This window comes from Gobius niger (assembly GCF_951799975.1).
Source record: "Gobius niger genome assembly, chromosome: 18".
In the NCBI taxonomy this organism is placed as follows: Eukaryota; Metazoa; Chordata; class Actinopteri; order Gobiiformes; family Gobiidae; genus Gobius; species Gobius niger.
The window spans coordinates 18927075-18941380 of NC_136869.1; the positions used below are offsets into that span (position 1 = coordinate 18927075).

Below are 14306 nucleotides of genomic sequence, written 5' to 3' on the forward strand. Positions count from 1 at the left end.
CAGTGCCTTCCAGGTCAGCTGCAAGGTCGTTACTGGACAAGAAAGTGTGCCATGACGATGCTAGACAATAATTAAACCACATTCAGCGTCAATAGAAAATGAACTTAAATGTGAAATGTGTAAAACTATCAGTCATTACCGTTCAGCACTTCCCGGATAGGAATCGAGCCAGTGCCAAAAAAAAAAAAGACAGAACCTGAAGCGATGACACATTTGAGCCAATAACAACAGCGCCATGTTGGTTGCAGTGTGCTGATATTGGATGATATTGACTGTTGGGAGTATTGCCGCGCTTCTCAAAGTCATTTCCGTCCAAAGCAAGGACACACATCCCACACACACACTTTTTTTTTTTTCTTCTCCCGCCATGGCACAAACAGGCAGCGCAGCAGACAATGAACAGAAGAGCGGGGACACTGCATACTGACAAGCTCCTTTCTGCGCCTGACAGATCTCCATCTCTCCGCGTCAAACAAGTGCATACATGCGGCCGTGCGTCGAGACGCCGAATGATTGGCTTCTGCAGACCTGTTTGAACTAGGCCTGTCACAATAACAATATGTGGAGCGCGATGTACAGCTGCAGAAAAAAAAACAGCGATAAAAGACCCTATTGAAGAGCATTTATCGACACTGACTAGTATAGCTCACCTCCAATGGAAAGGGGTGAAAATTGTTGTTTACCCGGTTAACAAGGTTTCCCCTCATTAACTGGTCAAACATTCTGCCCTGCCGTTTTCTCGGATAAACATATGTATAACAACCCAGAACAGATCATTACTTTTTTGAAAACCTTTGGAAGGAAATGCAGATATATGTTCATCCTTCAACCCGCTGTAGCTAATCGTATGTTGTTGCAGGGAGATCTTTAGTGAACAAAAAGTTCCCCACATATTATTTGTTCTTCCTTAAATCAAACGACAAGACAATGTAGTACAAGTATTACATTGTATTACATTGTGGAACACTCCAATCATCAAGCATCATGTCAGTAAGTGCTAGTCATTCGTCATCACACTGGCTTGATAATCTTCTATGGGACAGAGGTTTTGTCTCCAGTATGAGGAGAGGCTAATCTGAGTTCTCATTTACGCCTGACAGATCTCCACCTGACAACACTGGACAAGCGGCTGGTGGAAAAAAAAGTGATGAATCGCGGTGGTGGTTGACAGCGTGGCATCACAGTGAATGTATGGGTGAGGTGACAAGGGAGGATATAAACTGCTCTTACCGGCCACTTCCACCAGATCGGCTGTGGACACGTTCTGAGGGTTATGGCCGACTCTGAAGGTCAACGCTGGGCCCAGGACACTACGAAGACAGCGGACACATGAACATGAAAAATGATTCATTTATTTATTGCACTTGACCAGCCATCATTCATTCACGCTCAGACTGATTGTGCAGACATTACGAAACACTGCTGGCTTTCACGCAGTATAGGGTTGCTAATTAGACTCCAATTATAGTAAAATATCCTCTGACAACCAACCCACGAAAATTCTATGTAGAAAACCTGCTAACTCTTCTGTGTGTGTAAGTGTGTGTGTGTGTGTGTGGTAATTGTCTGAAATTTAGTCTTCTCTCAAATGTTAATGCTTTGAAGCCTTTAAAAGTGTGCACTGAGAACTGAGTCTTTGTTTCATTATGAATCACAAACCTGACCTAAACCGCAATCCGTTTCTTTCTTCTTCTTCTTTGTGCAGCTTCTTTATGCAGTGGTCTCTTCTGTGAATGTTTTTTGTTTGTTCAAATTGTATATGTTTAGACCAGTGTCAGCAAAATGCTAGGTTGAAAGTTAAAAGTGAAAGTTAAAGTTAAAATTGCCCATTCAAAGGTAATGTAGAGCTGAATACTGAGAATGCTTAGCGAAACTGTTTGAATAAAACTAACAATCATGATCAGTGAAGTGAAGTGACCGTTTTATACAGCCAGGCTCTTTGACCATTACTGCCCAACACGAGTACACTTTTCATTGGTTCTCAGTGAGTGTATGTTTTAATCAAAAATACTTGTCGGACAAGGATAAGTATGTTCTGCCATAGTTCAAATAAAGATATGAGAAAAGATATTCAATAACAACATTGTTGAGATATTTTTGCAGTACCATTTCAACACAGTACATTTATATTTACAAGAAAATCTTAAGCAATTTGTTTTTTGATTCAAATTGCGCCGAAACAAGACTTTTTACTTGCGACATCAGGTCTTACGTGTAACTGCAGTCTCTATGTTAAAGCAGAACTAACTAACTCTGAGACTGAGAGTAAATACTTCGCTGACAGAAAAAACAAAGGGAGAGAGAGATATTGTACATCCAATTACACAATGGAGATACTTTTTTTTCACTCAAACTTGGCTGTAAATACTGTTTAAGTGGCGCTAGCCCACAGTTAGCTTTGCCCGTTAGCCTGTTTGCTTCTTCTTCCTGATTCCATTAGTGTGTATTGCGCCTCTGACCCGGTGCAGGGAAAGTTGCAAGCATGGTTTTCTGGCCAGAGACACCAGGGGGAGATGAAAGACCCCCCAATCATCCTATCAACACTTGTATTACCCCCAGAGGGACTACGGAAAGGATTTATTAAGGTAAACAAGTTACTTAGTACTGCTTTAAGCTCATGCATGACGATGGAGGTAGTTGAGTGACGGTGCAGGCTTTTAGCGGCAGTTGTGAAGAGGACATTGTTGGAGAATGTAGGGGGTGGAAAATACATAACTTTAACATTTTTAAATTCCGGCTAGTTCCTTTGAGTAGGCTAAAATGGAAGCAAATTTGAAAAAACATGACATTTTTAAGTTTTTGGCTGTTAATAAAGCAAATGAATAAACCTGAGTCAGATGGAAGACCTCAGTGATTTTGTGAAATATTCTGGCTTGTAGCGATATGGATATTGTGTCATCTATTATTTTGCCGATGGCGATATATTGTGCAACCCAATTTAAAAAAATCATACTATGACAAGTGCAGTCAATCAATGTTTGAGCCTTCTCAAAAACAGTATTAATCGCGAAACTTCGAATGAGGTCGCATAGTTCAAAGCAAAAGCAAACGAATCAGCGTTCATTTTGCACAAGGATGTAGCTGTCCGCTAAGCATTGTATTTCCTTTAACCTCGCTGTCCTGCCTGTCGCTACTGCTTTTGTCCAGAGCAGAGCCACATACGCATTTTTCTCCCTGGAGCGGAATAAATGTTTTAAGGTCCCACAGGTTGTCCATGAAATAAAATCTAACAACCCGGCGCCTGTACCAACTCCCAGCAGTGGTCAGGAAATAAAGGTGTATCTCGAAGCCATGTGTGTGCTCAGACCTCTCCGAGTCCCCGCTGAAAAGACATTCTTTAAAGGAATCTCTATTGAAAGCTGTCAAAACAACAAACAGCCAGTGGTTTCATGGTTGGAGGGAGGGCCGTCTCTCAAAACACCGTCAAAAGAAGACAATAAGAGAATAATCACGCGCGTTATGATGAAGACCCCGTCTGGGCCAATCAGGGACAAACATGGCACCTCGCTTTGAGCACTAATTGTAGTTCCCCAATGATCCAATCAGCGAGTAACCAAATGTTGGCATACAGTGGTGAGATCGTTTTAGCTTCAAGTTTCAAAATCAAAATTAAATTAGTTACATTTGAAAACGCTGATGACAAACACATGGTAGGAATCCACAAATGATCAGCGCAGAAGTGTTGCGTAAATCTGGGTAAACATTTGCTGCGACATCAAAAAACACTCAACCTGTCAGTCTAAAAGATGGGCTTTACTTTCAGTCAGAGGGAGAACTCATTTGTGTAGTTTGGAATCACAGAATGTAAGTGTTGCCAGATTGTGATCAATAAACATAAGTAATGAAAGTAATGATTGCTAACAGGAATCCTCACACATCCAGGTACATAACTTTTCTTTTTGCATGGATTTATGACTAATTATGCACATTTGTAAAGCGGTTAAATGCTTTATATCAGCAAAATAGAGGTTGGTAGCGTTTTATAATAAGGCAAACCCATGAAGCATTTACAAACACAAGAAAAAATTATGACTGAATGTTAGTAAGCAAGGAGTTAATGATATCTACAATAGGTTTTATGCCATTTTGGTAGCACTGGTTCTTTATTAGATCATAATTAACTAATGAAATATTACCAAAGTGAGTCTACAATGTGCAACAGGAGGACAGGAGAAACTATTTTGATTGATTGCAAACATTTATTGATATTTAGAGCAATATAAGCTTTGTATTAGTTCATGATGAACCTGTGTTTGTGAATGCTCTGTATGTCAGCTACGCCTTTTGATGAAGTGTTTTCAAGGTTTTTCGTTGAATGTGTTCGTTTTTGTCCAGAGATTTGACCTTGCAATAGCTGTATATTCACTAAACTTTCTGAAGCACCTGAATACATTTATTATGTGGTTCACTTTTAATTTAAACTCTGAAACTGACTAAACATCCAACATGGGCCTACAAGGACTGCTTGGTTTTGGAAAAATAACATATTAGACAGATTAGATTTGCGATTCAGCTTTGAAATCAAGATTCAGTTTGGGGTGCATATCTCCAAGAACGTTAACATTTGAGAGAAGAATGAACTGCTAAACTAATATAAGAATCACATGCATTTCAGTTTGCAGAGGTCTGAACTACAGAATTAGCTGGTAATAGACACAAAACTCTCCACAGAAACTGGGAATTGTGTTGCTTTGCACTGCCTAAAAAAGTGCAGTCTTTGCGATTTGGATTTGACTGCAATTACCTCGTCTACGCCCTGCTGTAGACACTTTTTTTCCCCACACCTCAAAACAATCATCTCCTCAAAATAACCAGAGTGAAACGTAACAGCATTCAAAGCCTACGGCGCTGTGGGTGATTTATGTGACAGCGTATTGTGGCAGCCTGAGCCTATGAGTGTCGCGCCTGTACATTTGAAGTGCACTTGTTGATGGACTGTGCGACAGAGGGGCCAGATTCATCACGGTGCCACGGCGCCGTGACCCGCGCCCACTTCACCATCAGTCAGCCCTCGGACACACGCTCGGGGGCCCCAAGCAATATCCCAGCCAATACGGGCGGACGCGGCAGCCCGAGCGTGCTCTGACGCGCTGGTGAGCACGATCACTCACATGCTCACGTCCTTCACCTGCGCCTCGGTTTGCTCTCCTAAATGTCAATATTTCCACAATCTTTACCCCAGCCGTCTACTCTTTCTTCAAGCAGGAGGTGTTCTGCCAGAGATCCCGGTGCGTCTCAAAATCGAAATGACAGGATTTTTTTTTTCCTTTTTCTTTCCAGGTCTATTTAAATACGGAGTGAGAAGCTGTAAGTTGGAAGGCAGAGTAGATCTCCAGGACCTCACACTATGTCCCCGTGCCATTGTAGGTGACGACTGCTTTGGCGGGATATTGGCAGAGGAGGGGGGCATGTGTCTGCCTGTGTGAGGATGAATAGGCTTCTCAGTGTGTGTGTCACGCTCCCTCTAGTGTCTCTGTTCAGTAAAGCACTTACGTCATCCGGCCAAAAAAGAGGAAGAAAAAAGAAAAAACACACACATATTCACAGGAAGCTCGCACAGCTACAATTCGGATCTCTCTGGAATATTTTTGCTTTGATTACTGCAACATAATCGTGAGAATGTAACTCCTTGTGGCAGCGTGTTGTCACAGTTCAGTGCTCTTCTTTTCCGGGACGCTCTCCTATCAAAGCTCCTCTTAGAACGGGGCAGCCCCGCTCTGACCCAGCTCCAGTTCTCAGACTTTTCAGGCTCTCAGACACTCACCTGCCGCGCCCACTCAGCCAGATCCACTGCGCGTCACATTCTCGCTCACTATTCACGCTTTGTGCTCTGTACTAGGGATGAGCAACCTGTATAAAGAGCGCGTCTTCAACTGATACGGTGCGGCATGGACTTTGAAGAAGCTTGATTTCGCTTTTAGCTCGTACACCAGCCAGTGATTGCATCGTTATATAATGTCCCGGGCTATTCATCATCAGCATCAAGATAATAACAATGATTAGGTGCACGAGGAGCTGACGGGGAATGATGGAAAATGGCAGGTGTAATAACGAGATTAACTTGCTCCATGCTGTCAAGATGACATTTCCCGCATTTGTATGGAGAGCTTTAAAACGGGAGAAGAATGTCCTTGTTTAATTTCACGTGGAGGTCGCTGTGTGTGTTTAGTGCTGCCGGCTGAGCGCTGGCTGACAGGTTTCCCTCTCAGTACTTAATATCTGAGCTGGGAGACGCTTGTGTCTACACTGCACTGCATCAGGCTTCACTTCTGCAACGCGAGCGCCATGAAAGGCTTGTCAGATCCCGGTCGAACACATCTCCTCTGCCGCCTACATGGTCTGACACACAGCGCTACAGCGCAACCGCGGCAACAAACGCAATCCGACTCCAGTTCAAGGACAGTTCGCCGGCTCATTAATATATAAAGCACCTCCTGCTGGACCGCTTTCTCTGTTTGCACTGATTTATCGCTTTTAAATCAGCACAGCTCGTCTCCCTGTGCCGTTTGAGGGTTGGACTGTTGACTTTTTGACAAGGTGTCGTGTGACAACGGTGTTTTGAATACAGTAGAGACATCAGTATGTGTCTGGCGGTAATTAGGGCCTATTTCTCTCACTGTGCGAAGTGAAACATCCATAAAGGTCGGAAAACAAACACCCACAGTCTGTCAGGCCAGCAAGACTACAGTAAAAGTCCTAGATAACCTTAAAGCTTGTTATTTGGGATTTGTTTAAAAGATTGCCCATTTTCCTAGCCAAAAAGGTAAAACTAATATAACAATCTCTTTGTGTTTTTTGTGTGGACATACGAGAGCTGGGTGAGGTCCGCTGCGTGGATGTTCTTCCTCTGTGCGAGCCGCTCCATCAGGTCCAGGCCCTGCTCAGTGGTCAGCGAGCTGGAGGAGAAAGCACACAGACATTTGAACCAAACCTGATATGAGAGCTCATTCATCCGTTAAAACGCTTTCAGGAAGATGCTGCCACAATTGGTAGCCACAAATGGGTCATTGAGCACACCCAAAAGCTACGTATCTGAATGACTGTCCACACAGAAGTTGGATGGACATACAGAGGTGCACAAACACAGGCAGATGCACAAAGCTCCGCGCCAAGGGAAAAGGGATCAGCTGCCTCTTCAGGCCTGGTAAATCACCTGCTTTTTTCCAGCAATGAGACAAACAATAAGGTGCAAATGGAACCTGCATGAGGTGTAATGGCTGTATCATATGAGCACACCTTACTCTCCCTTCCTCCGCTCTCATCCTTCTTTCTCCGGTGCACACACTTTCACTTTGACTGCGGCGCGTGCGTCCCACATGATAACAGCCCGTCACAAACACACAGACGTGCACGCGCCCTCGGGATGAGATGAGAATAATAAGGTGCAAATGGAATGGAGGTGAAGTGTAATGGTGGTCTGATAAAGCCATGCCTCATCTCAGCTCAGTCCGCTGCTGCTGCTGCTCTCTCTCAGAGTAAATCGCCAAGGAAATAGACCAAACAAAGGCAATCTGCAGGCCAACGCGCTGGATGGCGGAAATGAGAAGGGCATACACAAAGTTAAGGCTGACAGCTTAACCTGGAACAAGTGGCACGGCCAAGTGATGGCAAGGTGACATGCAGCGAAAGGTCATGGATCATAATGAGGCTTTGCACAATGCAGCAGAGTCCAATTTGTTACCACTCCACAGACAGCAAATATGAAAAGAATACAATTCAGCATTGACCTAATCTTTCTTTGCCAAATGCTCTTGAGAAAAGACTTTGCCTGTTCTAGTTTGGTATGGTGAAAATAATGATTTGTCAGACTGCACTTAAGTATTCACTCCAGTCATTGTCAATTACACACAGAATGCTTGTGCACAGTGCATGATTTCATGTTTTCTTTACTTTTTTTAAGGAGGTTTTGAAAGTTAAAGATTCTCTGAAGTCATTCCAGACACGTTTGCATCCCTCTGTGGTAATTCTAGCAACTTGGAGGCTGCAGGAGTGACTTGCTTGTTGATGCTAGCACTTTCCCCTTGGGTTTCTCTTTCTGTCTCTTTCTGTTCTATCCAACCCCCCACCCCTCCCTCTCACAAACCTTCCCGCTATTCCCCAGAAATCACCCACCCCCCGCGCTACTGCCGCCACAATGTCAGGAGCTGTCAGATAAGCAGGTTTGCGTAGCCTCACTGCGGGGCACGAAGAAGCTGGGGATAACAACCATGCAATCATGAGGGCTGCGGCAGAAGCACACGCCTCTGTAGGCCAACTATAGGCGTCCTCGAGGTGGGCTGAGCAGGTGATTGCGCCCAGAAGGTGACCCGCTCCTCTGCCTCCGGCGCATCGTGTTTACTGTTTACGTCTTAATCGCTGCTGCTATACGTGCGGTGGTAAAACATTTGTGCCCGTCAGACCTTTATGGGCTACATCTGTTGAACGGGTGAAGGACAAGCCACTGACACCGGACTTGATAACGCCATAAAGGGATTTTGAAAGCGGTCCAGGAGTGAACACGCAGTCGATAGGAACTTATCTTTCGTGCGCCTGCGGTGAAAAAGATGGAGAGGGAGAAGTTGGCTCCCCTTCCTGACAAAGTATCATCATTAAAACAGTAATACAGCAGTGTAATACCCACACACTGAGGGATTTATCATGGCTGGTATTGTAATCAGGTGTAGCGCATGAACAGGATTTCTGACTACTGTATCCCTAAGCATAAAGGCGTAAATACGTGGGAGGGAATGACAGAAATCTCTTAAAGGCTGTTTAAGTAAGTGAACAAAGACGCATGCGTAAAATTGAGGGAGGTAAAATGAGTCTGCTTCGAAGCAGTGCCAATAAGTGTTTGACAAGCGGGGAGTGGAGCAGGGAACTATAATATCACGCTATGGAGCCATACCATAAAGTCTCCATAATGACCACTTCAGTGCATAAGAGTGGCTTGCATAAGGTTGATGATGTAGGCAGCATGCGGTGTATAGAAATTGATGTTTGGAAAATGATTGAGCCCATGACCACACAAGCAATACAGTGTAATAATGCAATGTAAAGAGAGATTTTTTTCCTTGTTAAATAAAATGACATTTGCTAGACTGATTACCATATTTAAAATGATTATCAAGAGGTTGTCAAGTAGATTAGTTTCTATTACACTGTACAAGAAACAGAGTAAAAGGAAGGTCAGACTGAGAGAAAGCTGCGCATATGGAAGTGGATCTTTAACACTAACAATATCATCAGTATCTTCTTTAATACGTGTGCTGTTGCATCCTGGAGTCTAAATCAGAGAGGCAGATGATTTTGCATCTCCTAGATCCAAGAGCATGCACCTATTCTAAAGTAGTGGATTGGATACACCATTAAGACTGTTCAGCTAAAGCTGCACACAAGGCGGTATGTTTAACATTCAACAACATAGTTTTTTTTTTTTTTTTTCACACACGAGTGAGTATCTCATTTTTTGTTAATATTCTACGTAGACTACAAGATTCACTTTACTATAAAACATCAATTAATCATTAATGTCATGTTGGCAAATGCCAATGGTGTTGATAAACCTTTTCAACACATTTCACGACTCACTGTCTCAAGATGGCAACAGATTATTAAAATAAGCGCTCTCAGAGAAAAAGAAACCCATAAGAACCCAAAGGTGAAAATATGAAATACTATTTCAAAATAATCCAAAGAATCAAAGTCTGAAAAGATCTGCAATGGGATCTTTGATACTAATAATACTATATCATGGGAATATGTAGAAAACAAATTCAAAGTAATCCTTACTCTGAACCGGTGATGATGTAGCCGAAGTGGCGATCCTTCCCGCGGCTGGAGAACTCCTTGACTCCCACATGCACTAACTGTGTTTTGATCTTCATGTCCTTCTTCTGGGGATCCTCCAGCTGTTTCTTCCTCTGAAGCTCTTGCATCCATCTCTCCATCTCAGAGTCCACCTGTGCATCAGGACCGTGGGGTCCGCTGGTCAGGTGCAGTGCGGTGCCTTCTTTGGCTGGGCCCACCATAGTCTTCTCCTCCCAGTGGTGCACCACCGGGGCTTGGCCCTGCGTGGTCCGGCTCTTCACGCTCTCCAAACCCACCTTTTTGGGGTTGCTGTTGACATTTGTTGCATCATCAAAGGGCTCCATGTTGAGGTAGTCTAGCAGCTTAGAGAAGAAGGCTTTATGCTGTGTAGTAAAAGTACATTCAGTTAGCAATGTTTAAGTCCCGTACCTGTAATTTGTTGCTTTAATCACTTTTTGTTTGATTGAGTTTTACAATATGTTTGAGATACATTTATATATTGCAAAATATGTTTTCTGGCTTTAGAATACAAGGCCAAACAAACATGTCCTACCAAGTAAACACTTCAGAAAAGCTTGTATTAGCGTTTCTAATTTACAATTCTTTTTTTTAGATAAAAAACAAGCTTTGTCACTGAAAAAACACCCCTTTTTAACGAGCAATGAAAACAGTTTGGGACAAAGTCATTAGAATTCACCTTATCAGCATGCTCTCTATCCAGACTTTCTTTTGGCAAACCTGAAAATATAAAAGCACAATTTGTATAAGAGCAAGTCCGTATGTGAAATCTTAAAACTAACTGACAATGTTAATATTGTAACATGATGTACCTGTTTGTTTCACTCCTACTCCACCTTTGGCCTCTCCACCTGATTGCGGCTCTTGCTCCTGAATTTGGACCGCAGCCTTGGGTGGTTCTCTGTTGGTCTCTTTTGGCCCCTCGGAGTCCGCAGTCTCAGGTTCGTACTTGGCCCCGTCCGCAGCGGGACGCTCCTCATGCACCTGCAGAGCTCCGTGGATCACCTCCACCAGTTCGTCCAGGTCTGTTCCCATCAGAGAGTCCAGGTTCATACTGTGGCCGCCCAGCTGGTGCATCATGCTCTGGAGGAACTGGTCTGAATAACAAGGACAAGTGGAGTATTTTATTCAGTATCTTTTTGAAAATTGCAAATAAATGTGACTCCCTTACCATCCATAAGACCGAATGGTTGTTTGGCGTTGTGACGACTTGATCCGGCTTTGAGCAGCAGTTTGTCTAGGTTTGGTCTAGAAGGCTTGGATCCAAAAGCTAACCGTGATTGCGTTTCTTCATTTTCATTTGCGTCTGGCTGCACCGAGCTGAAATACTGCAGTTTCTCTTTGGGCCATGAACCTTGAACGCTTGGGCTGTCGGGTTGAGTCTTGGCCGGTATGTTGTTGAGAAGCCGCTCCAAATGCCCGGACAGCAGCTTGCCCTGCCCTAACCCTTGGTTGGAGAAAGCTGGGCCGAGTTTGGGGTGCCTGCCTTCTCCGCTCTTTGTGAAGACTTTGGTGATCGGGGGTTGTCCGTCTCCCTTGTGGATGCTGTAGACGGTGTGCTCCTTCCACGTGTGCTTTGGTTTGGAGCTGGAGTCGGTCTGACCATCGGAGTTGAAATCGTCATTCTGAAACACAAGGGATAACTTGGCGTTTAAAAAAAAACAACTTCTCTTGTATGTACGTGTATCTTGCGCCATATAAACGGCTCTTTCCGCCATCAGACCATTAGATGGGCTGTTCTGGGGCCGCATATTTAAGAAATAACAACATGGGCTCAGCAAAACAAGACAGGATATGAATAAGGATTTGAGATCAAAGACAACTGCCCTTGGAAATTGCATTATGGAAATCCGAGACGAGATAGTGTCAATCTCACTGTGTTTTTCATGTATTTTCACAATAGAAAACAAACTTTTAAAGCAAGTCTTGACTGTTACAGAACCCAAACAAGAAAATTATAGCTCTGAATCGGAGTTAACAGTGAGCTTACTGTGATGCACGATATGAATTATGTATGTACGATACAATGTGCAGCCATAGGGACTGTTAGAGGCATATAAAGTCTTCGCCATCATCGTCAGGATCAATATTGGTCTCAAAGAGTGTGATTTTCTCTTTTCTTTTCTCTTCTTTGTGAGAAAAAAAAATCATTGTGTGGATTGTAAAGACTTGCACTTCAATTCAGCAGACAGTAGCATAACCGATCCACTGAACAGCACTATTATCCATGTCCATGCCGCACTAATACTAGCTATCTCCCCCGGTGCCATTTCTGTCCTTCAAATGTATATAGAGAAAATGTCAGGCTTTCCTAGGCCGGCATACCGAGAAGCCATAATGGCATTAGCACAGCGAGATGGAGGCGCTCTGCCATTCATGCTAACCATGTTTGCCTTTTTCCATCACGCTATACAACAAAGGGCCTCATCTCATCAATAAGGAAGGTCCTGAACTCTTCAACTTTGCATTATGGCTGCACTGACACAGCAGCAGGAAGCGGCCCAGCTATGAAGGATGCTGAGTGGACTGCACACAAAGCCGAGGTTCCACCCAAAAATATGAGGATTGAATAATGTAACGTGGCGATGGGAGATCATTGTGCAAAAAGGTTCCTGCTCGGTGGGCGGTACGGAGAAGACAGAGCGCTGAAACAAAAGCATGAACAAGAGGGTGACCCCCAGCCGGGAGAGATACTGACTCTTTCTAGAGGAAAGGAAGAGGCCCCTGTCATTTGAAACCAAAACACTGTACAGTGCTACTAATACTGTATGCAAATCAAAACTATATTGACTATCAGTTTAATAAGACATTGACTCCTACCTGGATACCCCTTGCGCGCTGTGGCACTGGATCTGGCTGTGCTGGTAACTCAGACTCGTTCATTAGGTCAGAGAGGTACTGCTGCAGCTTTTGGCTCAGCTCTGGCCTCAGTTTGCGGCCTTTAGATGAGGTCAGGGGGGCAGGGGGCAGGGCTGGATGGCGAAGGGGCACATGTCTGAGTTTGGAGAGCTCTCTGGAGATTACTTGTTGTGGGATGTCATCATGCCATGTCATACCTGAAATGAAAAACTACAGTGAAACAAGCACATAGATGAGGGTCGAAGATGAATCTGATGGAACCCATCGCAGACATGTACACAGGACAGTCCACACGCCTGGAAAACATGCCACACTGCAGCCTGGGGCAGTGCCAACATCTCTGCTAATTGCCAACACATAGTTGGTATGCAGAACTCCTGGGCAGGGGCAAAGCACGCTGGTGCCAGGACCAGATGGAGCTACCCAAGCAAAAAAGATACCCCAAACATGGCCCCATTCCCAATGAGCCAAGAGGCACAGGATTCCATCAGCGAAGAGCACAGCAATACCAAAGATATTATACTTTAGTGGGATTCCAAGATGTTCTTCAAACCCCATCATAGAAACATTTTAATGAGGGAGTAAATATGTTGTTGGCTTAAAATTCCAAACTGTCATATTTATCAACTTTTGACATCTGAAAGACTAATGCTTCCAGTAATAATATGGAAGGTATCAACAAACAATAAAACACTGAGTTTCAAGCACCAGTGCCACAGAATGTCTTCATTAGCCTGGCTTTTCACCCATATACTCTGGTTATTCTCATAGAAATTCATAAGCACCAGATGAGGATCTGAGCTATGCAGAGCAGCTACAGATGCCGGCAGTCATTCTTGGCAGCGCTGAATGGAGCACAAAGCAGCGTATGTTGTCACTGTTCTGGAACGAGGCTCAGCCATCCATCCGTACAACAATGACAGTTAACTACCCGTGGCTTACCCAATGTGCTATATTCTCACTATATCTCAGCATGGTGATCATCATTTCTGCTATTATAAGTCACAATGGGGAATTTAGACCAGTCTCACCCTTAAAGCATCCATATGCTACCAGCAGTTAGCTGCAGTTAGTTAAACGGCTCCAGTGTAAACGTGCAGTGACGCCACAACAAGCCCAGGGCTGGTGCAGGCTTCATTGACTGTGACACCTCTATCCCCTCTGTCTCCTGGGGATGCACTCATTTCCATACATACTATGTGAGTTGTGTCTGCTGTGGGTGCACTTCAGGGAGAAGGTATGCCTGAGCAAATGACACCACCAAAATGAGCCATTTTGTTCAAAGTCAGGATAAAAATGCGGTGGGCCTTTACGGTCCAATTCCTCTCAATCAAGCTCCCAGCTGATTACTCTGGCACTAAGAATCTAAATGTCATGCAAATTCATCTCCAAGTCCAAAGGAAAGAGCAGGCTCCACCACCGAGAGCGGCCACTTTTTGCCTGTTAAGGCTAGCAGGCCGTCTCAGGCAAATGCCTCAGTTAATTAACGCCTTGCCATTAGCACAACAGCTTTCAAACAGGCCGGCCTCCTGTCTGCAGCGCGCACGAAAGAGAGAGTGAGGGGCTTCTAAATATTCAAAGCCTATTAGATGGGACTCTTTCTACATGTCGACTTGTTTCATCCAGTGTTTTTGAAATGCAGA

General features: G+C 44.1%; 1 protein-coding gene across 1 annotated transcript in view; it reads right to left on the reverse strand.

Moving 5' to 3' along the window:
* Positions 1-14306, reverse strand: part of ptprn2 (protein tyrosine phosphatase receptor type N2) — a 111051-nt gene that overhangs the window by 72361 nt on the left and 24384 nt on the right. Inside the window, exons 4-10 of the mRNA XM_079576065.1 lie at positions 12625-12860; positions 10976-11429; positions 10617-10901; positions 10484-10524; positions 9769-10169; positions 6810-6896; positions 1231-1310 (exon numbers count right to left, since the gene is read on the reverse strand). Coding sequence (XP_079432191.1) covers positions 1231-1310; positions 6810-6896; positions 9769-10169; positions 10484-10524; positions 10617-10901; positions 10976-11429; positions 12625-12860 — 1584 coding nt within the window. The remainder of the gene's footprint in view (positions 1-1230; positions 1311-6809; positions 6897-9768; positions 10170-10483; positions 10525-10616; positions 10902-10975; positions 11430-12624; positions 12861-14306) is intronic.